This window comes from Phalacrocorax carbo, chromosome 4 (assembly GCF_963921805.1).
Source record: "Phalacrocorax carbo chromosome 4, bPhaCar2.1, whole genome shotgun sequence".
Classification (NCBI taxonomy): domain Eukaryota; kingdom Metazoa; phylum Chordata; class Aves; order Suliformes; family Phalacrocoracidae; genus Phalacrocorax; species Phalacrocorax carbo.
Window position 1 is genome coordinate 20,900,027 of NC_087516.1, and position 24,740 is coordinate 20,924,766.

General features: G+C 40.9%; 1 protein-coding gene across 2 annotated transcripts in view; it reads right to left on the bottom strand.

The window, feature by feature from the left end:
* The window catches only part of SEL1L3 (SEL1L family member 3), a 41,669-nt gene that overhangs the window by 16,069 nt on the left and 860 nt on the right, over positions 1 to 24,740 (bottom strand). For both annotated transcript variants that reach the window (XM_064449248.1, XM_064449246.1), the window contains exons 2-14: positions 20,320 to 20,887; positions 18,518 to 18,644; positions 15,689 to 15,810; positions 14,280 to 14,395; positions 12,539 to 12,594; positions 11,393 to 11,525; positions 10,653 to 10,785; positions 9,758 to 9,904; positions 9,129 to 9,340; positions 7,388 to 7,567; positions 6,137 to 6,256; positions 2,336 to 2,476; positions 311 to 373 (exon numbers count right to left, since the gene is read on the bottom strand). In XM_064449248.1, coding sequence (XP_064305318.1) covers positions 311 to 373; positions 2,336 to 2,476; positions 6,137 to 6,256; positions 7,388 to 7,567; positions 9,129 to 9,340; positions 9,758 to 9,904; positions 10,653 to 10,785; positions 11,393 to 11,525; positions 12,539 to 12,594; positions 14,280 to 14,395; positions 15,689 to 15,810; positions 18,518 to 18,644; positions 20,320 to 20,887 — 2,118 coding nt within the window. The remainder of the gene's footprint in view (positions 1 to 310; positions 374 to 2,335; positions 2,477 to 6,136; positions 6,257 to 7,387; positions 7,568 to 9,128; positions 9,341 to 9,757; positions 9,905 to 10,652; positions 10,786 to 11,392; positions 11,526 to 12,538; positions 12,595 to 14,279; positions 14,396 to 15,688; positions 15,811 to 18,517; positions 18,645 to 20,319; positions 20,888 to 24,740) is intronic.

The following is a 24,740-nucleotide window of genomic DNA, read 5'->3' on the forward strand; positions in this document are numbered from 1 at the left end:
CTTAGGAACGTGAGGCAAAAACATATTCCTGGATCAACTACTCACTCTGTAAGTCACTTAACTACCATAAAGTTCCAAATGATATAAGTAGAGAAAATTCTTTTTAATCCATAGAAATTTTGGCCGATTTTGAGTAGTCTAGTCTCCCAATATGGTGAAATAAGGCTTTCACCATTCATGGCGAAGACATTGGTAAAAGCAACCAGTGTTCACACAGAATTATTATAATACGTATTTTGTATAAATCAGGGTTCATTATTATTAGCACCTGGTATAGGACTTTTACAATAAAATACTTATGACATTTTACCTTGGCTGCTGCTTTCTTCATCAATTCCAAGGCAAGTTTTGTATTCTTTTTCACACCTTGGCCCTAGGAAATGGATATGTGAAACAATCACTGTTTACAAGTACAGAACACAGGCTGAGGAAAATTCACATATACACATTCAAAATGCATTTTAACATTGATACTATTATTTACTAGGTGTTATTCATCTTTAAACAGCTACAACCAAAAAAAAAAAAAAAGCAGCTTTGTACTCATCCTTCATTCATAGCTTTACAAAATTTTAATGATTCAGTCTAGGAAAAATTATTTCATCAGTTGATCCAAGTGATTTTCCTGGGTAAATAGAATCATAGACCTTTAATTTTTTTGCAGCTAAGGAAGAGTGAATAGCTTTCAAAGGTGCATAGATTGCTCACAATTTGGCAATGAGTATAAGCTCTCAGCTTTCCTGAAAAAGGATGTCAGAGTGTCTCCAGGGGAAATACACAGATATTAGGCTGATGATGTCCATATAAATTAATTCCAGACATGGGTCAAACAGATTATTGGTGCTCAGAATTAACACAGGCAGAACTTAAGCAAACATTTTGTAGAGAACAGCCCTCCACTATCAAAGGAATGAGATGAAGGCCTAACAGTTCTTCACTAATATCTCTAACCTTTAGTACTGCTTGTTGAATGTCTTAAGGGTGACATTGCTTAGCTGATACAACTTATTTGACTCAGCTGAGGTTATGCCTGTGTTTAGCCTCTGCTGTCTACTGCTTCTAGCAGGAGAAAACTAACTGCATGCAGAGACTATTTAATTCCTACTAAAAAGTACTTCACAGAGATCTAATAAAGGGCATTCTAAGAAACGATTGGACTTTCACCTCCATCTCTACAGCAAGGCGTATGCCTACCGGCTGGTTAGATTTTTGAGATGCCAAACCATTAGGGAAAAATAGGATCTACAGTTTAGGTGGTATGTTGATCCTGAAACTAGCTAGGAACAAAGTGACTAAACTGTTTTTCACTTGCTCTTTTTAAATTTTTTGTGCATAGCTGGTAAAAATCAACATTAGCTTCATAAAGATTGATTTTCAGAGTAAATCTAAAAGCACTTGTATACACTCTCACAGTGTGTCACTGCAGATAACTTACAAACATCCATGTCATAGGAGTGAGACCTGGACAGGCTCAAGACCCGGACAGGCTGGAGAGCTGGGCAGAGGGGAACCTGATGAAATTCAACAAGAGCAAGTGCAAGGCCCTGCACCCAGGGAGGAACAACCTCAGGCACCAGTACAGGCTGGGGGCTGACCTGCTGGAAAGCAGCTCTGTTGAGAAGGATCTGGGAGTGCTGGTGGACAGCAAGCTGACCATAAGCCAACAATGTGCCCTTGTGGCCAAGAAGGCCAATGGTATCCTGGGCTGCATCAAAAGGAGTGTGGCCAGCAGGTTGAGGGAGGTTATCCTCCCCCTCTGCTCTGCCCTAGTGAGGCCACATCTGGAGTACTGTGACCAGTTTTGGGCCCCCCAGTTTAAGAAGGACAGGGAACTGCTTGAGCAAGTCCAGTGGAGAGCTACCAAGATGATCAGGGGACAGGAGCATCTCCTGTATGAGGAAAGGCTGAGAGACCTGGGTTTGTTCAGCCTGGAGAAGAGAAGACTGAGGGGGGATCTCATCAATACCTATAAATATGTAAAGGGTGGGTGTCGGGATGATGGGACTGGACTCTTTTCAATAGTGCCCAATGACAGGCCAAGGGGCAATGGGCACAAGTTGGAACACAAGAAGTTCCAGCTAAACATAAGAAAAATCTCCTTTCCCGTAAGGGTGCCAGAGCAGTGGCACAGGCTGCCCAGGGAGGTTGTGGAGTCTCCTTCTCTGGAGACATTCAAAGCCTGCCTGGACGCGTCCCTGTGCCCCTGCTCTGGGTGTCCCTGCTCAAGCAGGGAGGTTGGACAAGATGATCTCCAGAGGTCCCTTCCAAACCCTACCATTCTGTGATTCTGAGATTCTGTGATCTTTTTTAAGTGAAAATATGAAACATGACTTACCTTAAATAACACAATGGCATAATCATATATTAACACTGGATCTTCTGTTTCTGTTGCACCCTTTGCATACCATTCTATAGCAGCTTCAGGATTTTTTGCCACTCCTTGTTGGCCCCAAAACAGCATCTGAGCCAATCGTTGCTAAAAGAAAAAAATGTATGAACTAAGTTATAGATGATAAAATCTATTCGGGCTTTAAACTAAAGGACCTGGGGGTGGGATCCGTGGAGAAAATGCTCACACCAGCACATCCAACGGGGGAGTAAGTCAGGCCAAGCAGTGTGGTGACAAAGGCTCCTTAGCTGTCTCCCAAGAGGTGAAACAGAAGAGTAAACACCTCGAGTGTATGTGTACAAATGCACACAGTCTAGGTAACAAACAGGAGGAACTAGAGCTCCGTGTCAACTCAGAAGGGTAGCATGTCATAGGAGTAACTGAAACATGGTGGGACAACTCAAGTGACTGGGGGATCGCAATGGACGGTTACAGGCTCTTTTGTAAGGACAGGCAGGGTAGAAGAGGTGGACGAGTCGCACTCTACATCAAGGAACACCTTGAATGTATTGAAGTCAACTATGGTGACTGCGACTGCTCTATCGAATGCCTCTGGGTTAAAGTCAAAGGGGTCATCTCCAAGCAGGACCTCACAGTGGGCATCTGCTGTCGACCTCCTAACCACGATGACTGAGCAGACGAAGCGATACTTGGGGCACTAAAGCAAGCTTCTGGCCAACAGAACCTGGTCCTGATGGGTGACTTCAACTACCCAGACATCTGCTGGAAGAACAATACGGCAGCTCGCATGTCATCCACCAAGTTCCTGGAATGTGTAGAGGACTGCTTCCTCACACGAATGTCAGATGTGCCAACCAGGAAGGAGGCACTGCTGGACTTGCTATTCACAAACCGAGATAACCTGCTTTGTAATATCTCGGTTAGTGACAGCCCTGGCTGCAGTGACCACAATATTGTGGAGTTCGGGATCCTGCTGAGCGTGCTGAAGGTCAGCTCTAAGACAAGGGTTCTGGTTTTAGAAGAGCAAACTTCAGCTCACTCAGGGCTCACTTGGGAGGGATTCGACGGGAAGCTTCCATGGAAGACAAAGGAGCTAGTGAGTGCTGGGAGTTCTTCAAGAACTCTCTATTGAAGTCAATTTATCCCCTACAACGGAAAGGGAAGCAAGCAGAGCCAGAGGCCCCCTTGGCTCAACCATGACCTCCTGGGTCTACTCAAATCCAAAAGGGAAGCACACCAGAAATGGAGAAGTGGAGGATTGTCCGCCGAGAACTACAAGGGCATTGCCAGAGAGTGCAGAGATGCAGTTAGAAAAGCAAAAGCCCACTTTGAATTGAAACTGGCTGGAGACATAATAAATAACAAGAAAGGGTTCTTCAGGTATGTCAACCATAAGGAGAAAAAGAAGGAAAACACAGGCCCACTGTTAAACAGAAAAGGAGAATCAATAACGAATGATGCAGAAAAGGCAGAGGTCCTCAGCACCTTCTTCACCTTGGTCTTTACCAGCACTGCCAGGTCCCAGGCTTTGGGAACAAAATTGCCAATTGAACCAAACACTGACCTACCATCGGTGAAGGAAGCTTGACCCCCACAAATCAATGGGCCCTGACGCCATCCATCCGAGGGTGTTGAGAGAGCTGGCTGACATCATCGCAAGGCCACTCTCCATAATCTGCGAGAAGGTATGGAGAATGGGGGATGTCCCAGAGGACTGGAGGAAGGCAAATGTTACCCCTATCTACAAGAAGGGCTCGAAGGAGGACCCAGGTAACTATAGGCCCATCAGCCTTACTTCAAGCCCTGGGAAAGTTATGGAACGAATCCTCCTGGGGGCCATCACAAGTCAATTGAAGCACATGATTGGGAAAAGGCAACATGGCTTCACTAAAGGCAGATCGTGCTTGACTAACCCGGTGGCCTTCTATGACAAAGTGACTTGCCTGGTTGACATGGGGTGGGTGGTGGACATTGTTTACCTGGACTTCTCCAAGGCCTTTGATATGGTCCCCCACAGCCTCCTCCTGGAGAAATTAATGTGTTATGGCCTAGACAAGTGGTCTGTGAAGTGGGTGGGGAACTGGCTGACAGGCCGCACTCAGAGGGTGGTGGTAAATAGCTCTTTCTCAAACTGGCAACCTGTCACTAGTGGAGTCCCCCAGGGATCAATACTGGGCCCAATGTTATTCAACATCTTTATAAGTGATCTGGATACCGGCATCAAGTGTAGCCTGATGAAGTCTGCAGATGACACCAAGTTGAGTGGGGAAGTAGACACTCCAGAAGGGAGAGCTGCTCTGCAGGGAGATCTGGATAGGCTGGAGGAGTGGGCCAGCAAGAACCTTATGAAGTTCAACAAGGACAAGTGTAAGGTCATGCACCCGGGAAAACATAATCCAGGAGAGCAGCACAGACTGGGATCCACCTGGCTGGAGAGCAGCTCTGTGGAAAGGGACCTGGGGGTCCTGGTGGACAGGGAGCTCAACATGAGCGAACAGCGTGCTGCTGCGGCCAAGGCGGCCAGCACGATGCTGGGTTGCATCAAAAAGGGCATCACCAGCAGAGAGAAAGAAGTCATTATCCCGCTCTACTCATCGCTTGTCAGGCCACACCGGGAGGACTGTGTACAGTTTTGGTCCCCGCTGTACAAAAAGGATGTGGACAGGCTGGAAGGGGTCCAGAGAAGGGCCACCAAGATCAGAGGACTGGGAAGCTGCCATAGGAGGCTAGGCTGGGAGAACTGGGTTTGTTCAGCCTTGAGAAAAGGAGGCTCAGAGGGGATCTCATCACCATGTACCAGCACTTAAGGGGTGGCTACAAGGAAGATGGAGACTCCCTTTTTACAAGGAGTCACATGGGGAGGGCAAGGGGGAATGGACACAAATTTCTCTTGGGGAGATTCCGATTGGACACCAGAGGGAAATTTTTCACACTGAGGACAGTCAACCCTTGGAATAATCTCCCCAGGGAAGTGGTGACTCGGCCACATTGGACACCTTCAAGAGTTGTCTGGACAGGGTGCTGGGCCATCTTGTTTAGACTCTGCTCTTCCTAGGAAGGTTGGACTAGATGATCCCTGAGGTCCCTTCCAACCTGGGATTCTGTGATTCTGTGAAATCACAGAAACATTTATGTTGGAAAAGACCTTTAAGATCATTGAGTCCAAACATATGTTAGTGCAGGAGCAGACTTCCGCAGTCTTAAATGGATTTTAAATATGTAAAGAAACTAGTTATATGTCCTCAACAGTTTGAAAAGAATTGGTCACCAGGAATATTCAGAGGGCTTCCCAGTAGTGAAATGTACTGATATTAAATCTACAGCAGGGTTATTTTTCACAGCTGTCAGTACCACAGAAGCCTGGCTTGATTTAAGTGCAGAGGTAAGTGATAAAGGCAGATTTGATGCATGCAAATGGCTCAGTATTACAACATATTGCTGCTGGTCTCAGAGCAGCAGCAATAACTGCACCGTGCCAAATACAAACCCAGGGAAAAATGATCAGAGAAGGTGGTTGCTAAGTCTAGACAACTCTGCTTCCCTTTTGACTTGCATCATTGTTATAGCTTTTTGCATGGTCACTGGATATTATCAGACAGAAACATGGGAAATAGTTCATAAAATTAATAAAAAAGAGGAAAAGCTCATAAAAAAGAGCCAGTCCTGGGTGGAAAGATAAAATGTCTGTCTGCTTCACTCTCCTCCACAACTTTCCTGCATAATCTATAGATGTAAATACATAATGTGTGTATAAAACCAAGAAAGGGGAAATGTGTTACTTTATACCTGTGCAGCTGCATTTCCTCTTGTTGCTTCGTGTTTTAACCACATAAAGACATCACCATTTTCTCTTGTTTGAGCTTTTAGCAGTTCATCATCCATCAGCCTTATAGTTTCAACAAATGCCTAAAGAGTAGACGAACAGAAAAAAAATTATTACACAATGAATTCGTACATCTGCCACAAAAACAAAAATGTTGCCCATTTCCTACTTATTCCTAAAGATTTGTGATCAGTTCTGGGTTTTAAAATTCTCACCACCCCTCTGCTGGCCAGTGCATTAAGAACCATCCTCACATGAACTGTAAAAACCATTTACTGCTTTGTTAGAGCACAAAACTCTTAAGTCCACTCTACACTGGAAAGATATGCCAAGATGTCAACAACTGAACCCTCCCCCCACCTTTGTAGTTTTAAATGCACTTAATAATGGCAAAGAAGTGCCTTTAAGCTTTTAATGCTTTTTAGTATCATCTACAGAAACCTCTCTTAAAAGAAAGCTGTCAGAAAGCTTGATGAAGACCTGCCCTACAGCACTCTTATCTAGGTGACTGTCTACTGATTTTTAGTTCTTCAGCAATCAAAATCTCTCTATTTTTTGTACAATAATTGTTCTTTCTGATAAGCCAGGATCCTGGTACTGGCCTACCTTGAGTATTCTTTACAGATAAAATTGTGTTGCCTCCTCTTTAGGCAGCTCATTCTAACATCATTTTACTGTAAATACCTATCTGGTGAGATAAAGTTAACAGCTAAATCTTTCCATTTTATTATAGAAAAGGTATATGTATGGAGAGGACAATTCATCTTTTGCATGAACTTCATGATGTTTGGCTACTGAAACAGCAGATCAGTTGCTTAATAAACACATCTAATTATATTAGTAACTAAAACTCTGAGTGAGGAATTAGGGCCCAAGAATAAGACTTAGACTTTACTGAAAAATAGGCATGTGGACAATTATGAGGATGTGAGCCTAACTTTGATTCGGTTTCCCCCTTGCTAAGAAATTGAGTAATGATACCTATATATAATTTGGGGGATTTTGTAGCAATCATAGAATCATAGAACGGTTTGGGTTGGAAAGGACCTTTAAAGATCATTTAGTCCAACACCCCTGCCATAGGCAGGGACATCAATCAGATGAGCTAATATTTGTAAATCAAGACAAAAATGTTCTGGCCACATAATTAGTATTAATATATGAAAAATCATTTGCACAGAAAACAAATTCAGATACACTTGTAATTCTTTTACCTGTTCTCCTTTTATAGTGTGTTGATCCAACGATGTCTTTATTGCAATATTACTGTAATAAGCATAGGACAGCTCCAAATCAAGTGGATAGTTATTAATGCCTTGGTAATGTTTATAGCCAAGATTCATCATAGCAAGTCTCTCATTCCCCTGAGCGCCAACCAAACTATACAGCAGTCCCTGGCAAAAATCAACAGAGTCAAGTGAATTCACTGCACATCTCAAAAGTTTAGCACTTTGATGGAGATTTACAGGGAATCGAGTGTTCATAGTGGTAGCTGATATACTAGCTATACTATGTAAACACAGTTATAGAATCAAGCACAGCCCTAAAGTAGTTAAAATGTCTTCTACATGTACAGAAAGATTTGAAAGAAAAACTAGAGACACTAAATACTTTTCAAGTAGTGCACTTATTCTGCCACCACTAAGTGTGCAGCAATTTTTAATGCCACTTTATTATAGTGTTAAATATACTGTGACGCTTTTTACACTTAGCAGTGATTTAACTGACTCACTGATGTCAGCTGGAGTTTTTGCACTGAATTCAGTGGAAACATATGGAAGTTAACAACCGGCACTTGAAAATCTTACCCTATGGATTTGACGGGATGAGAAGGATGGGACTTGTGGCTGACAAGGGTTTCAGCACAAAGCTCCCTTAAGATACACATTCGTCGGTGCAACAAATAGTCTAGGTGCTGCACATTTCAAAATAATTTTCAGCACTACTATTATTTTTCACCTGCACAGTAAAAAAAACCCAGTGGTGTCCTATCTGCACTGGATATTGAATTATCTCCTACACTATCTAAAGTAGATACAATACTGAAATTACTTAGCCTCCATAACTAGCACTAGATATACTCCATAACTAGAGTATAAAAAAGGCTTCTATCTATGGTTTCTTGTGTTTGAGAAGCAGGAGTGAGCTGGTCTCAGAATGGCCTCTCAGGGGTTCTTCTGATTTAGTATCCGGTAACCACAGTAGGTAGATCTGCTGTTCTTTAGGAGCATTTTATATTACACTATTATATCACAATTAAATATCTGTTGGCAAGTTCAGTATAGCCCCCTTCCCGTGATATATAAACACCTCCCCTTTATTTGACCTTGCAATGGAATCGCATGGAAACACTCCAGTTATTTGCAACCTACCTAAAAGGTCAGTTCACATGCTCTGCAGTTGCTCAGCTGAAGCACGGCCAGGTTTTTTTTTTCCCAGAAGAAAACTGTTCTACTTTGGTTACCTTTAATCGTTTGACTATAATATACTCAGTACCACGCTTTTGCATACTGTAAAATGGGACTTCTTTCCTGACTGTGCTGCACAACCTTTCCACTTCAGATTTGCCTGACTCGAGACTTTTTTCATAGCCATCTAAAAATGACTGTGGGTGACTTGAGGGTTATTACCTCATCCAACCTCCTCAGTGACTGGGAAAAGCAGTATGTTCCATGCTGTTCACTTTACCACCATTTTTAGGTCTTACTAAAGCACTGATTTCCTAGTTTTGGGTGAGCAGGATAACAATTCCTACCATAAGGACTTCATAAAGACTTCACTGCCATCAGGCTATTTAGGAGTAGCTGTATTTTGGAATCCCTTCAACCAGGGCCTGGATCTGGAGGCCATTTAACTTTTTTTAAATTCAATTGATCATTAATATATCCCATTTATAAATTGCGTTTAAAAGGTAATTAATTTCACAGACATAACCAAACATATTAAACGCAATACCTTTGTACGATCCACAGACACACCGAGCCCTGTTTCAAATATAACTGCAAGGAAATAGGAAGCCTTATGGTATCCACAACAACTGGAATCCACCAAGAGAGGGACAGAGGAGCCTATATTGCTGAGGCCATCAGCGCTGGACAGACCCTTTGTAACCTTCTCAAATATCCTCTGGCCCACTTCTAGAACTGCATCACTTTCATCTTCTAACACTAAAAATAAAACATAGGATGCACAGTTATCACAAGAGTTAAAATCAGGAATTGACTTCCCCTCCTTTATTTAATGGGACTGAGCCAGAATCTGTTATTTCTTATGCTGAATGGTATTCTCAATGCAGACAACAAAAATTCCTAGAGATACAAGGTACTATTGAATAGGAAAGGTGAATAAAAATCCAAAAGATCGTCTCAATGTAACTAACCACTAAAAATGCAGGGATATCTCTATTTCCTTCTTACGTAATAAGCCATCCTTCATTTGCAGCACAACCTATAAGATATGACACTCCTTTACTAAGTTAGCTGATCTGAAAAAAAATGTATAAAACATGAACTGAAGTCAAAGCACACTAACTTACAAAACATATATTGTGGAGTTATTTAAGAGCAATAAAGTAAAATGATTACCATCTGGAGCACTGAAATCCATCTCTTGTAACAGTCTGAACAAAGTGTGGTACTTTTCCCTGAGCTCTTTTCCCCACATGAAGGCATCACATTTGGATTTTTCTCCATATTTGTGAACCAGCTCCAAATAATAGTTTTCATAGTAACCTAGAGAAAACAATATATTTAAGACACAAAAACTGACTTGACTGATCTTTAAAACAAGCTTCTGGTAGAAAAAAAAAGATGTTTCTAGGGTACACTAAAAATTCATGGACAAGATGAGCACATCCTTCACACAAAGTAGTGCTAAAAACTAACAGAGCTAACAGAGGCCACTTACAAATATATAAGATTTCTTCTACTCTCTTCCGTACTCTGGTCACAATGCATGCAATCGAATTCTGAATGGATACATAAGCTAGTTTTCAGCACCCATTTAAGCTATGTTGTTATTCTTTCATTAAAGTGGTTGCTTTGGTATAAACCTGTCAATTATTGCACATCAGGCAAGTGTGGCAGAGACGTTCTAGGAAAACCCACCCATTTTTGGGAAAGAGCTTCAAATACATGTGCCTTTAGGGTCATTTGGGAATGAAACGGAAGAAAGGCAATTGAATAGCTTACATGTAAGCTTGAAAGTGTTTCTTTGCCCCTGTATGCACCTGTCTTACTAGAGAAGAAATATCAAGAACACGATTTAAGTTCGTATTCCCTGGCACAAAACTCTCTGCAGGAGCAAACCCACAGTTTTAGCTACCAGTAACAAGGCTCAGCTCTTCAAATTGCTTTTTTCTTGTCATGGCTGAATTTAAGTTTGCTTTTGAGGATCATTATCTAGATTCTGGTAAAAGGAAAGAAAACAGGTCTCCAAAGATGACAGTTTAAAATTCATATCTTATAGATCAACACTTACAATTTTTTTGTGCTTTCTCTCCTTGCCTTACAATGTATTGGTACTCATAAACTATTTCTTGAACGTCCATGCATCTCTCGTAGTAGAGTTCAATTTGTTCCACTGTTTCTTCGTCATGAAGAGGGTTAGAAATCTGTAAAAAGGCAAATGATAGATAAATGGCATCTACAGTATCTGTTACCGTCTATGCTTGGCTAGAAAGAAGACTTGAAGGCAAATTACAAAAGGAAACAGATTGTTTACTACAATCAGCTTATCTGGCACATCATGTTAATGTGCCAGACAACCTGATGCTGGCCACTATATACCATGACTTTAAACAGTCAGCACAATCCAAGAAACCATGGATGAACTTGATGAACTTCCAAAATTGACCAAGCCTATGCGACTTTTGCCACCTATTTCAACAAAAACATAAATTAATCAAATGTGTTCAATATTGTACAATCAAAAACTATGGGAAACAAGGCAACATGGAAAATACGTCCTTACATAAATATAGATTTAGGAACCTTGTTTTACATACCCACTTCTAAAAATCTTATCTTTTGGAATTTGAAGTGGTAACTAACAGTCCTAGATTTCAACAGAAAATTAACATATTTTGGTTATAAATCACTAAGTACTATTATGCTGTATAGCAAATTTATCACATGGTAAGAGATTCAGTTAAAAAAAAAAAAGTACAGCCACAGCTGGCTGCTAATATTTAAAGATTTCCAAATACTGCTTTTGTTTACCTGTTCTGTTTCCAACACATTGAGACGATAGTATTTCACAGGTCCAAAGAATGCTTCAATACCATTTACATATCCACTTCCTCCAAGAACAAAGTATCCAGCAGTGTCATCGTAATATAAATCTTCCCTAAAACTTGAGAACATGAAAAGGGAGTAAGCTGGCTATCAAGAGGTACTTTGAAAGAAAAAAAGAAATTTGTACCTCAGAATTTCCATAACTGACAGCCTCAAACTCATTGCCAGCATCACCTTCTTTTCTCATCTGTTTACTCTCAAAATCTACTCTGCAATTTAGTGTGATAAATTCTGGGGTAAATTTAACAATTCCCTTGTCTACAAACATATTAAACCTGCAGGGTGTTTTATTTTTCTGACCTGTAGGTATCTTCTGGTGTTTTATATATCATTACACAACCTCAAAGATTTCAGTTCCACTTTTCCCTTGCACTTTTCTGAAGTTGGCATATAAAAATCTAAGTTATCTCTCTCCTACAGTTACTATCTACAAATTTACAATTTCTGGTTTGTAAATCATATCAGAGAAGGTACAACACTGAAGTCTGCCATGCAATTTACTGTTACATAGTTTCCATATTAAAAGGTTGGGTTTTTTTTCATTATTTGCACAAGAAAGAGTCAATCTTCAATTACAGTGAAAGAGAATAATTAAAGATCCATTTTAAAAAATTATTCAGTTTCTTAGAATAAAGGATGAAGCAATAACATTTTTGGTAGAAATTTCGCTCTCTACCTAAGCAAAGCAGATAATTTCACCGGTGAAATCCTAGCTCTCTCACAAAAACAGCAAAACCTCCCTTGACTTCAGTAAGGCCAAGACTTCATCTGAAGACTTATCCTATTGCCACTGACCTTCCTAACGGTTTTTAGTGAGGGTTATGAGACTCTAGTACTAGATCATGCAGCATGTTAACTCAACTAGCTCACGGCATTAACAAAATCATTCAGCTCATGCTCAATGTAAGCACTGTAATGCAAACTGGTTTTGAAAGCATAGAGTGGAAAAAGACCACAGACATTCTGAAAATCATTTGGAATCTCGATTACAAACTTGTGCTCTCCTTCTCCATTTTCCATATCTGAACACATACATGCATATTACTTAGCAAAGGGGAAAATGCTGCTTACATAAAAGACTGATGATGATGTCTTTTCAAATTCTTCCCAACATGGCTTACTTCTATCTAAAAGAACACAAAATATTAATTATAATAAATAAAATATTACAAGGTACATTTATTAAGCCATTTAAACTCATAATTCAGAAGATTACAGCTGCAACTTGTTACATCTCCTCTGCACTGAAGAGGATGCTGTCATGTATCCGATATATGTCAGTAGAGTTTAATGGAAAGCATTGGCACAGGTCTGTCCTGGCCAACCACGAGCGATGAAAAATAGCAAAAATAGCACAGATGTTGCCTACCTCAGCTATTTCATTCCTGTGTTCAGTTACAAGACATCTGTACTTTGCTGAAGCTTTTATTCTTCCAAAGTGTGAAAGGCTGTTTTGCTTTTATATAGCAGAGATGCTAAATGAAGAGAATATCGGTCTCCTCAATAAATTGTAGCTTACAGGTGAAAAATGGCCATAAAGCTAATGTAACAGGCCATGATAAAAAAAAATAATCTGGGTTCAACTCCTATTTCTACAGGAGATGTACTTTCAGTAGACTTTCAGTGCCAGAATGGCTACAGGAATTCAGATGCCCAAGAAGGAAGACAAGATAAGATTTTTATACATGTCTGTATTGTAAAAAGTTGCTTAAGGACTCACAAAACAACCGTGCAAAATTTTCTCAAGTGCATAGGTATTTTTAGGGGTTCATCTGCATCTTCAGATGCTCTTAAAGTCTGGCTCTTGATTTCCTGATGCCTTAATTTTCCAGCCTTCTCTAATTCATATATTTTGTCTCAAATCATGCTGGACTAAATGTATCTAAATCAATGGAATTGAAATAATCATAGAATCATTTAGGTTGGAAAAGACCTTTAAGATCATTGAGTCCAAATGTAAACCTAACACTGCCAAGTCCACTACTAAACCATGGCCCTAAGTGCCACATCTACATGTCTTTTAAATACCTCCAGGGATGGAGACTCAACCACCTCCGTGGGCAGCCTGTTCCAATGCTTGATAACCCTTTCAGTGAATAAATTTTTCCTAATATCCAACCTAAACTCCCCCTGGTGCAGCTTGAGGCCATTTCCTCTCACCCTACCAACTTGTTGCTTGGGAGAAGAAACCGACCCCCACCTCTCTACAACCTCGTTTCAGGTAGTTGTAAAGGACGATAAGGTCTCCCCTGAGCTACAGAGGGATACTACAATATTTTTTGTCTTTTAATGGTAGTCAATCCTATGCCACTTTGTCAAGTATGCAAAACTTAGAAACTGCACATGCCTCCTGTTAGCTATCACACCTAGGCAAGAGGCATGCTACTGTACAGAAGCCCAGGCACTTAAATTTTCATATTGAAATGGTAAAAACCCCTAAGCCTCCAAGTGCAAAGTCCCTCAGAGCTATTCACACCATGTAACTTAAGGTGTCTAGGTAAGGTATCTAAGCCAGGAGCCCTGGTTGCGTATACAGTCAATGAAGTCTCTCGAGAGCAACTGTGTGCCAAGATAGCCACTGAATACACAGTAATTCTACGCTTTTATCATAAGCATCTGCATTGATTTCCCAAAGTCGAATGGTCTGAACATCCCCAGACAATTTCTAGTTTTAGATTTTTCATTGTTTTGCTATGTGTCCATGTACAGATTACAGTATTTCTCTCAGCCTCAGCTATTAATGGGTTTGTCAGGCGCATAATCAAATCAGACAAATCTCAGCATTGATCCTGTAATTCAGTAGCATGCATACCTGTCCACCCTTAAAAGAGAGATCCAGTCGAAACCACTGCTTCAGAGGAAGGCTGAAGCTAGTTTTCACTGCAAGGTCATCTCCTCTCATGAGGTGCATCTGAATATGCACGCAACCTGACAGAGCAACAACAGAAGAAAAAGGAAATAAACGCCACAGAAATATCAACATTAAGAATGGGCTTCCTAATGTATTATTCACAGTGATTCTGTCGTCTTCTTCCTCCTCATGACCAACAGAGATCTGGGCACTCACCAAGCCATATATCAGCTCTCACAGAATCCTGGGGAAACATGCTCCACATTTCAGTTACACATCTCAGATGCTAATGCCCAGGCTCCTACATGAAACCATAGACTCAAAACCAACTGTCTGAGGGATAAACACACTAAACATAAGGCAAACAGGGAGCGTGCCAGGGTTGGTCTCATACACCAGAGCAGACATGACTTGCAGCAAACAGCAGAGGGGAACAGCAGAAAACAGTTATCTAGTCAACACTCAACTGCTAGCACTTGAGAGTGCAATGACCAAGTACAAGATGACTCTGCCTTCCACTGCTTAGACCTGCAGAAGCTAGGCTTGTGGTCTGAGCTCTTAAGACCAGAACAGGCTATTATGATAATCTAGTCTAACACTGGGAATAAAACTGGCCCTAAAACCTCTCCAAGAGTATCTCATATCAAGCTGATAACTTCCAGTTGTTTTAGTTACAAGACAGAGAAAATAGAAAAAGAATAGAAAATAGAAATAGAATAGAAAATAGAAATAACAAAAATAACAGAGAGGAAAAGATTAGATGTGAAACTTGCAAAGAAGGGGAAAAAATATAATGACTTATGGGAAAGCCAGGTGTGTACTTTTAAAACTCTGCTCACATGTCCTCTGTGAGCCTACCAGCCAGCCCCACAGCTGCTGATTTCATTCTCTATCAGAGGCTGAAGCTCAGGGAAAAAGACTGTGCTTCTTGAACACTGCAATATAGGCAAGACTTTGAAACATTTGGACTATTCAAATTTTCAAAAAATTTCAAAATTTTTCATGTAGTATGTATGTAAGAATTGAGCACAATATTAAAACAATACTTCAATAACAAAGGTTGTTCATTGAGATAAAACTGTTTAATCCCAGTGTATATTCCTGACTTGTAAAATTCAGCCTATTCTCCTGACAAAGCAGACATTTTCTGAAGTTAGCCAAGACTAGATGCTATGCAACTACTTCAGTTTTACCCTATTAATTTAGTAGCTACTTTCCAATTAAGACACTGTAGTCAAAAAAGAAGCATTTTGCAAGGGATAAGTTTCACAAAATAGGTCTGATAATATATTTATAAACATTATTTCTAGACACAAACCTATAAGGACTGTATTAGACCCCTTCTGGAGGCCATTAATAATATCCCTTACCTTCCTCATTTAGAAATACAGCGGGAGTACCATACATTTCTTTTGCATCAATAAAGTAGAGTATACCGCAAAGATCCTTTTCACAGTGATGGAGTAAATATAGCCAGATTGAAACGGTGAACCTGTATGAGCAAAAATAAACAAAAAAATCCACTTCTGATGAGAAATGTCCCTATATAATTTGAAAAGCATGCATTTCACACATGTAATCTTCAGAATGGAACACATCCTCTGCAGTGAAAACCTTCAGAGCAACAGTACTTAAGAGTCTTGGATCTGTGATCCCCTCTCAACCATGCACTTTTGTGGTAACACATGAGAAGAGAGTAAGGGAGTGTTATCTGAATCAATTCCAGAATGGTGGGTCAGAGCTACTGCCAGATCCCACATCAACAGAGAACTGAAAACATGACTGAGACAACTTGGAGCCAACCTCCCACAGGCATGCTACAGTACAAAATCCCCAAATGCATGGTCTTCTAATGTTGAGTGTGGAAGCCAGTAAAAACTAAGCTGTGTCTTCTATATTAAATGCCAACTGTGAAAATGTGCTTGAAAGAAGCAGTTAAAAAGAATCCAGCCTCTGGGTAGTACAGATAGGTATGAACAGCTGTCATGGAGCTATCACAGGATAAATAAAGGTGGAGCCTGTGCAAACTATGGAGCAGTGCAAAATAAAAAACAACACTGCCTACTTAGAAACTTCTGCACAAAGCTGGCCGAGGCACTAAAAGCAGAATTTAATCCACAGTATCTAATCTTAACGAGTTCCTCTGTGCCAGACTAAAACTGCTTCAGTGCCCCTAACAGAGCACTGGAGAGACCATTTATTTCCATAACATTTCCATAGCACTTAGGCCAGTGCTGAACACCTTTGAAAACCGTACTTCCAATGCACCTTTATCACATCTGATAAAGAAGTTCTCTTTTCTTAGAGACTTTTAAAAGGAGATATTATTCCGGTTTTGTATTTCTGTAATTAAGAAAAAAAATGTGAATATTTGTTTTTAATACTTTAGAATTGGGTCACCTTGCCTTGCTTCTCTCTCCAGAAGTTGCTGAACATACAGTACCTTGTATCTTTTCATAAACTAAACCAATACAGCTCCGAAAGCCTAACACCTGTTATCCTGCTTAAAAAAAATGCAAGGGTAGTGAAGTTTTCTGAAATAGTCTACACCTTAAATACTTAGTAACACCATATCCTCCAGAGATGGTACAAGGGTGAGATAGAAGGGTTTGTAAACCACAATCACCTGTATATTGATTATTATGACCTACAGGCATCCACTGTGCGTCCACTGCTTATGTATTACTCCTTTCATCTTTCATCTCTGGCAATACAGCAAACTTAAATGCCACAGTCTCAATTTAACCCTTGATTGCCAGTCTGAGCACAGAACTGTTCTGGACAAATTTCTTGGGACCTTGTGGTCCCAGCCTATCCTTGCTGCAGGCTGTCCACTGGTCGCTACCTCAAATGACAGTTGTCTATCTCCAGTCCTCTTTCTTTACAAACCCCTGACTGAAGTCAAATGAGTAACTTCAGTCAGATCCATCTGCTTCTGTTGGCCTTTTGGTGCAGCAAGGAACCACCACGCACATACAGAGAACTGAAGGTAAACTCTCTTCCTTTTCTTAACAGAGCTACCCCAGGCTGTCACACAACTACAACACACAGGCAACACTTTATGTTAACACAAGAGACACCACCCAATGGCAAGAGAGGGTCAAACTGTGTGGAGCAGGTAAAGAGCTGCACAAATTCATGCCATATATTCTCAACCACAGCTTGGGTGCCTCAGTGCCAGAAGCAGAAGGCAGCTGTGCTGGTGTGCAAAGGGCAGCAGGCTGTGCAAACCAGGCTGTTGCCTGTCCTGAAGAGGCCAGGGGCTAAATATTGCTCTGTACTTATGACTTCAGAGCTATAGTCTGAGGGCTAGTAATTTGTATGCAACCTGTGCTATCTGGCAAGTCTTCTTTGGCACTCCTCTTGTGGTCACAGGCCAAACACAAACCACCAGGCAAGTTCCAGTTCCTGCAATCATTTCCTGCTTCTGTAATAATGTTGGTGGGGAAACAGCATCTGGTGGAAGGGAGATATATTTATATATCTCTATATATACTTTTCCTCTAAAGTTGCAAAATATGACTGCTGAATTGTGACAGTTTTGGAAGGGGCAGAAGGTAGAGAAAGATGATCTTCCCAGAGTGATTCCTCTGTAACTGAATCGTGTGTAGGGGCTAAGCAGTTTTACTCCGATCCAACTAGAAGAGTTTACACAGGGATGATGAAAGGAAACAGTGTAAGCTTAAGTCCCCCTAGGCAGGGCACTCTATCAGTAAGGACTTGTCAGCTGCAAAATAAACTACAGTGTGAATTTATAGGGAAAAAGCTGCTCCACACTGCTTGCCCTTGCAAGAAACTCTGCTCTACACCTGGTCTGCAAATGACGTTTGAAATGCAGATCCCTTTCTAACGCAGAAAACCCCAGGCTAGCTAGTTATGAGACAGCAGCCTGATCATGACAGCACGTAACAGCTAACTTACCCTCCTAACTCTACCTAACCTGCTCAATTACACTGACTATTGGTATCTCTTACACAGCACTGCACTAATATGTACTGTCTCTTTCTGAGGTTCAGCTTAACCCTCTCCCAAACTGAAATCAGAGAACAGAAGGCATTGCTAACTAGTTTCCTTTTAAGCCTTTTCTCAAATTAGTGGGTAGTATTCCTTTAGTTTGTGGTATAGCCTAAGAATTTAAGTACATTCTGTGGCCTTCTATAATCAATTACAGCCCGCTTCAGTTATTTGCCTATACTTACATGGGATAATCAATCTGATGTAGTCTTACTGTCTCAAGTTCTCTGTTTTCAAATTGTTCAAATTTCTTCACGATCCCTGTTTTCTCCCCACTGGAAGCATATATAAAGTTGAGAATCTGGACACCATCTGCAAAATACAATCTTTCTTAATCTGCCAGACAACAAGCATTGATAACTAATCAATTAGCTCATACTTGTAGAGTCAAACATTTGAATCATGCAACAGATTAAAAATTAACACAAACCTTCAGTAAGTCCTTAAACACAAGTTCACTTACTGTTATTAAATGTGTTAGTCTTGGACCAAATAACCCACAGAAAGTGCAGTGGAGTCCAGTTCCAGCTGGTATTAGAAGCAGGGAAAGAACAGACTCATTTAAATCTAAGATACTTAAAGAACCAGTTAGTAAGGAAGAAATCTTCATTAATGTTATTTGCCTAACTCTCATGCTGTCTTTGGTTATGCCTTCGTGACATTATTCCACAGCTCTTGGACTTGCTTTCCATTTTCAGCTTTCCAGTTTACACTGTATGTACGCATAGATACCAATTCCGTTCTTAACTGATATGCATAATCCTGTAATAAATCTGATAAAGCTGCCCCTCCCAAGAAACAGGAAAACGATCTTCAAGGCCATGACATACCATCAGCTTTCCTAAAGAAACCCCCAAAACAAAAAACGACAACCACAAAAGAGAAACAAAAAAAAAACACCCCAAAACCAAACCCCAAACAAATTGTTACAGGCTTATTTTAAAAAAAATTTTAATAAAACATTATTTCCTCCTCTTTCTTGTTATACTGTTTTCCTCTATAATAGAATTAGATAACACATGTTTCACACTGTTGCCAGAGATCACATGCTGTCTCCAACAAGTATTTCAGAGAGCCCCTGAAGGTGGCAACATCACTGCCAATTTAGTGAAAATAAATGTCACAAATACCATGATGGGATTTTCTAGGAGACAACCCTTTAGAAGCAAATAACGTTTTTCCTTTTAGGTTCTGCTTTGAGTATATACTGAGGACAAAAAGCATTGTCAGCAGGTGTAAAGCTAGAGATAGGCAGACAGAAGAAAACCTGGAACTGCCAGAAAAATCTAGAAAGCAGAGTTGTGAGTTTCAGGAATTTATACAGTTGGCAAGATGCATTTTTTAAATTTAAAACTATTAATTTTTAAAACAGAAGTGCTTTTCCATAAAGGCTTGGGGGTGGGGGGGTGGGGGAAGAAGTACTATAAAGTTTGTTGCACTATAAAGACTTAAAAATATGGTTCTGAGTGTGTGACCATCATCCTAAGCAGAAGTAGACCACCTGTGTGAGAATTATGAAGAATCATAGAATCATTAACATTGGAAAAGACCTCTAGGATCATCAAGTCCAACTGTCATCCCACGGATGGTCATCCAACTGTGTGTGTAAGAACGGCAGGACTGACCCTGAAGTAACGCAGTAAGGGACTGAACACTTCTCTCTGAAGACAAAGAAACGATGTCCGCTGACATCAGTGGGTTTTAAATCAAGTTGTTTGAATATACTCAGAATCTAGAAGGCCATGCTGCTGCAAATCTCCAGCCTGGCTGTGATGAAACAAGCCAGCTCTGAAGGACATGATGGCCTCAGTCATTTGCAACTCTAACCCCACAGTCACAAAGCTTACATATTCAACAATGTTTGCCAAGTAAATTATTCTACATAACATTTACCATTTGCTGCAGGTATGCATTTTTTACCAGCTTACCAAAGATATTATTTGGGTCCTCTTAGTTTCCTTGGGGAAAAAAATGACATTACACCTACCACTTTCATGAGGGCATTGAGGTATCCTGTTTGCCTGGAGCATCCACAAATAGTCAGCACCCCACTGAAGACAAACTTTGTGGTCCTTATATGGGCGTTCAAAAGGTGGAACTGCTTCTAAAAAAGTGTAATTCTTGGCAACCGCATCCTGGTAATCTTCATTCTGCTCAACATCATAGTGACTAACTGATTTGTGACTAATCCATGCATATAATACCACACTGTGCACTATTATTGAGTTTCTGATTATATAATCATCTCTGTAAACCATGATGCTTGGAAATTTCAAATGTACTTGTCGAGTTCTGCTAACATAAAGGTTTTTCTCATCCTTCCATCTCCTTCTATACACTGGTACACCAGTCCTGAACTCGGAGGAAGCTACTGCTTCCAAGTTGACGATACAAGGCTTAGAACATAAATACTGAACTGAAACCTCAGAATTGTTAAGAACTTTCTTTTCTAAAATGTTTAAATGAATAAAGTCCACATAATCCATGTTTCGTTCAAATTGTGGAGCAACTGCCGTTGTCCGTGATGTCTCCTTTCCAAAGGATGGCACAAAATTCTGGAAAAAAAAAACCCAAAACCCAAAACACATTAACCAGAGAATCTAAGTTTACGTGATTACTAATACACTCACAGCAATAACAAAACACTGCATAAGCAGGTTTATGTACCATATTAGAACTCCAAAATACCAGGACACTCTCACACAGCAAGTAGATGTGGATTACTGAAGAGCTACCATCAAGGTTTGGTGACAATGGTAACAAGGTTTGGTAACAATGGCAATAACTCCCCTACCTCAAGTTCTCAGTGTTACATACGTGTCTACAAACATACTGTATTTACAGGGCTTATCCTTCGGCCCTTCCGCAACTGGAATCCGGTCTAAGATACTGACTTACACGTCATGCTATTTACACACCCTCCTAGGATCAAGCCTGAAGCGTATATACTAAAATGTACCAGCATTTATTCTGTGTATTGTTGTTTGCTTGTGCTGCCACAGCCTGATGTTTCTGTATCTTTTTAAAGTTAGCTAATTTTGTTACCTCTTATTGAGGTACCTGAAGAGCAGAATAACAACTAAGGCAGCTCGCAATGATTTCCTGAGAATGAATTCATGTTTATAAAATATTTAGGAGCTTAGTACATAAACATTCCTGTCCTGAAGACAGACTCACAAAGCTGAGCAGCAAGACCAACAGGCAGCATTTGCTCAGTTTTTGCTCTCTCTAGCTATGTATAATACATTTTGAGTAAGTGCTTGGACATACACCAGGATTATCCTCTGTGCTGAAGTTCTTGTCTCTAAGGCTTCAAACAGCTTCTTTTCTTTCTGCTCTGCAGCCAGCAACTGGCTTGATGCACTGCCAAGGATACTGAGGATTACTCAGCTCAGGCGGCCAGCCACCACTTCTGCCAGGTCCCCTGATCTATCTAAAATATTCAGAATTGTCACTTACGATTACCAGGGAAGCTGGTTGTTAGGGTTGCTTAGATTGAGAGGATCTCTTTTGGGTGACCTTTAACTTTGCTAGGCTTAAACAAATCAAACTGAAATTTATCTTGGATTTCTACCTTGGATTGATGGCTTTTTCACTGTGATTCTCAAAATATTTAAAAGCTTCAGCCAAGCTGTAAGTACATTTCTAATTACTGGAATTACATGTCATGCACCTCAAGGACAAGACCTTGCCCACAATTCCGTATTGGGATCAGTAAGAGCTCCTAATGACAAGCTATTTTGCTTTTAATTTTATAAGAATACGTTGACACTCCTTGAGAGCTACACTGAAAAAGCATCAAGCCAGCAAAACCCGTGAAGGTGTAAATATCAGAAAAAATCAGAACTAAGTTTACCTATGCTACTTCTGTGTTCCTATAGATGAGGATTTTGGATTTAACTATGTGATCAAATGCTATTTTTCCCCCAGATCCCTGCCTCCCTAAAGGCACAAAAGAGCTCTAGGGTTGCAAGTGCAACACAACTGTGCATGAGGGGAGACTATTTAACCCAAGACCTTGACTTCATTTAAGGCAGAAGCTGTAAGCCATAACCAAATGAGGGAACTTTTGGACGAGAAAGCTAGTAGCTGGGTATCTCCAGTTAACTAGATTTATTTAGTGTTCTAGGTCTCTCTGAACTTGTCACTTAAACCACTTTCCACAGCAACCACCAAGTACTTTTTAATCGTCTTGTGTCCAACAACAGGCACCGGAAGCCAGATGTGCAGTGATACTGAACACTCATGAACACCTGTGTAAGCACCAAGAGACACACTTTGAACAAATAAAATGCTATAAAAATGCAAAACACTCCACAACGTCAGTATCCAGCCTTTCTATAACAAGTAGTCTCTTCAGAGTGACAGCCTTCCTCTCTGCCTCATTTCCCATTCCATAAAATGGATATTTTAAAAATGGTGTGTACGGAAGGGGCTACAAAAGGAATAGCAATAGGAGGCTGGCGTCCATTGGAAAAGTTACCACCATATCATGTAATAACACACAGGCACGAATACTGATACAAAAGTGGATGAGAGAACCTTAATTTTAATATTAATTTGAATATTTTTCAGAGCTTGACCTGACAAAGATACTATTCTTTTATGTTTCCTACATAATTATTCTTTGGTTATAGATACTTCTAACAGCATTAAAAGCATATGGCAGGAATCACAAATTATTCTAAACCTCTTCTACTTGATGGTTATCATTCATATTTCTTACATATTTTTAATCTTACAACAAAGAGTACTTGTGAACAGCTTAATCCTTGTGATACGGTGGCTGTGTCATGGGGAAGATGGTGATATGTTATGAAATTAATGCCATGGGGTAGTCCCAAAATGTAGAAACCTAACAGGCAGACGCTACAAAGCGTTGTGGTCCCGCTGTGTGCTTACCACATACACACATTTACTGTCAAAATACAGACAGCGAGCCCCCAAATTTCTCGGGGCTTTGTCCAACACAGAGACACGGGAGCTGGCCTCCAGCAAAGACAGCTTGCGTCTGGCACAGTTCACTAACAAAGACGCATTGCTGTATGAATGTGGCCATCTGAGTCCCACTGAATGGCAAGTTTTGTGGTGGGGATCCCAGGAAGTAAGCTCCGCAACCCAAAGACAGTTCCTTGTAGAACCAACTCCATGATGTTTCTAGAGCACTTAAGCACGACGTACCGTGACTGCTGATGTGTAAGGTTAGCTTCACCCATGCTGGTCTTACTGCTTGGTGCCTGTTCTGCTAAATGGCTCCCAGAGTTACTCAAGAAACATCTTTTTGTATTCTTTCGTGCCTGGGTTAATACCCAGATACCTGCTGCAAAAATGCATGAAGCATGTTTGGGTCTGCTGTTACACCACACCTAACAAACCCCTCAGGAGGCTCATCCGTATGGAGCACGGTACAAAGGCCCCAGAGCGACCCCACACTGATGCAGCTGTGGCAGAGACCGCAGACCGTAAACTTTTGCAGGCTGTGGCTGAGCCTCTGTTACTGCTTGGCTGCCTCTACAGAGTGCTCCCAAGCGCTCTGCCGAGCGTGCCTATTATCTAAACGTTCCTACTCAGTGAGGAACCCTAGCTCTTCCTTCCCTGTTATCTCAGACAAGGCAGAGTTAATTGTGCATCATCTCTGACTACAGAGAGGATGAAAGGATTATGCAATGACTGTGATTACGAGATTTAAATATAAAAGTTTCCCAGCACAGTAAAGAGGCCAGCTATGCTGGATTCAAAACGTTACCATAAACTGGGCAGAGTTCAACAAGAACGACAGAGGCTTCACTGTGTGGGGCAACTTGGCCACAACGGCTGTAAAGGGTTTTTCTTGATCAAGATCAAGATCTTTTTTTAAAACCTGCTGAAGCTGAGTTTGCCCAGGTCATCCCTTCAGATGTTGGGATAAAAATCACTGTGGGAGGCAATCACAATTGGTAGGAAGGCACAAATTTTCAGTAGCATAGTATTACAGAAATGATGAGAAACTGTTCTTTCACCCTCGCTGGAATAAGATCTCAGCAGGACCCTCCCTGAGTTCACCCCTGCAGAAATCCCACATAACCCTACAAGACTGCACCTGTTTGCACAAAATCTGAAGATAACCCTTTACCTGTGAACGCCTGCCACGTCATGCTAGATTTCAAGATGTGTGAAAAGGAGACACGCCAACAAGGGTGTCGATCAGCTCCCAGTCAGCATCAATATCGTACGGGTATAGAAACACTTTAACCGGAGTTCGTGTTTAGCAGCATAAAACAAAGTAGTTTAGCCGATGCCCCTGGAACGCTGTTGCTTCTGTAAGGCAGCGCCGCACCGTGCTCGCACCTGCACCTGTGGGCAGATGTCAAGGGCACCCCCCTTCTCTCAACCCCAGAAACGTAACGTCGCCCAGGACGGAAAGCTCGT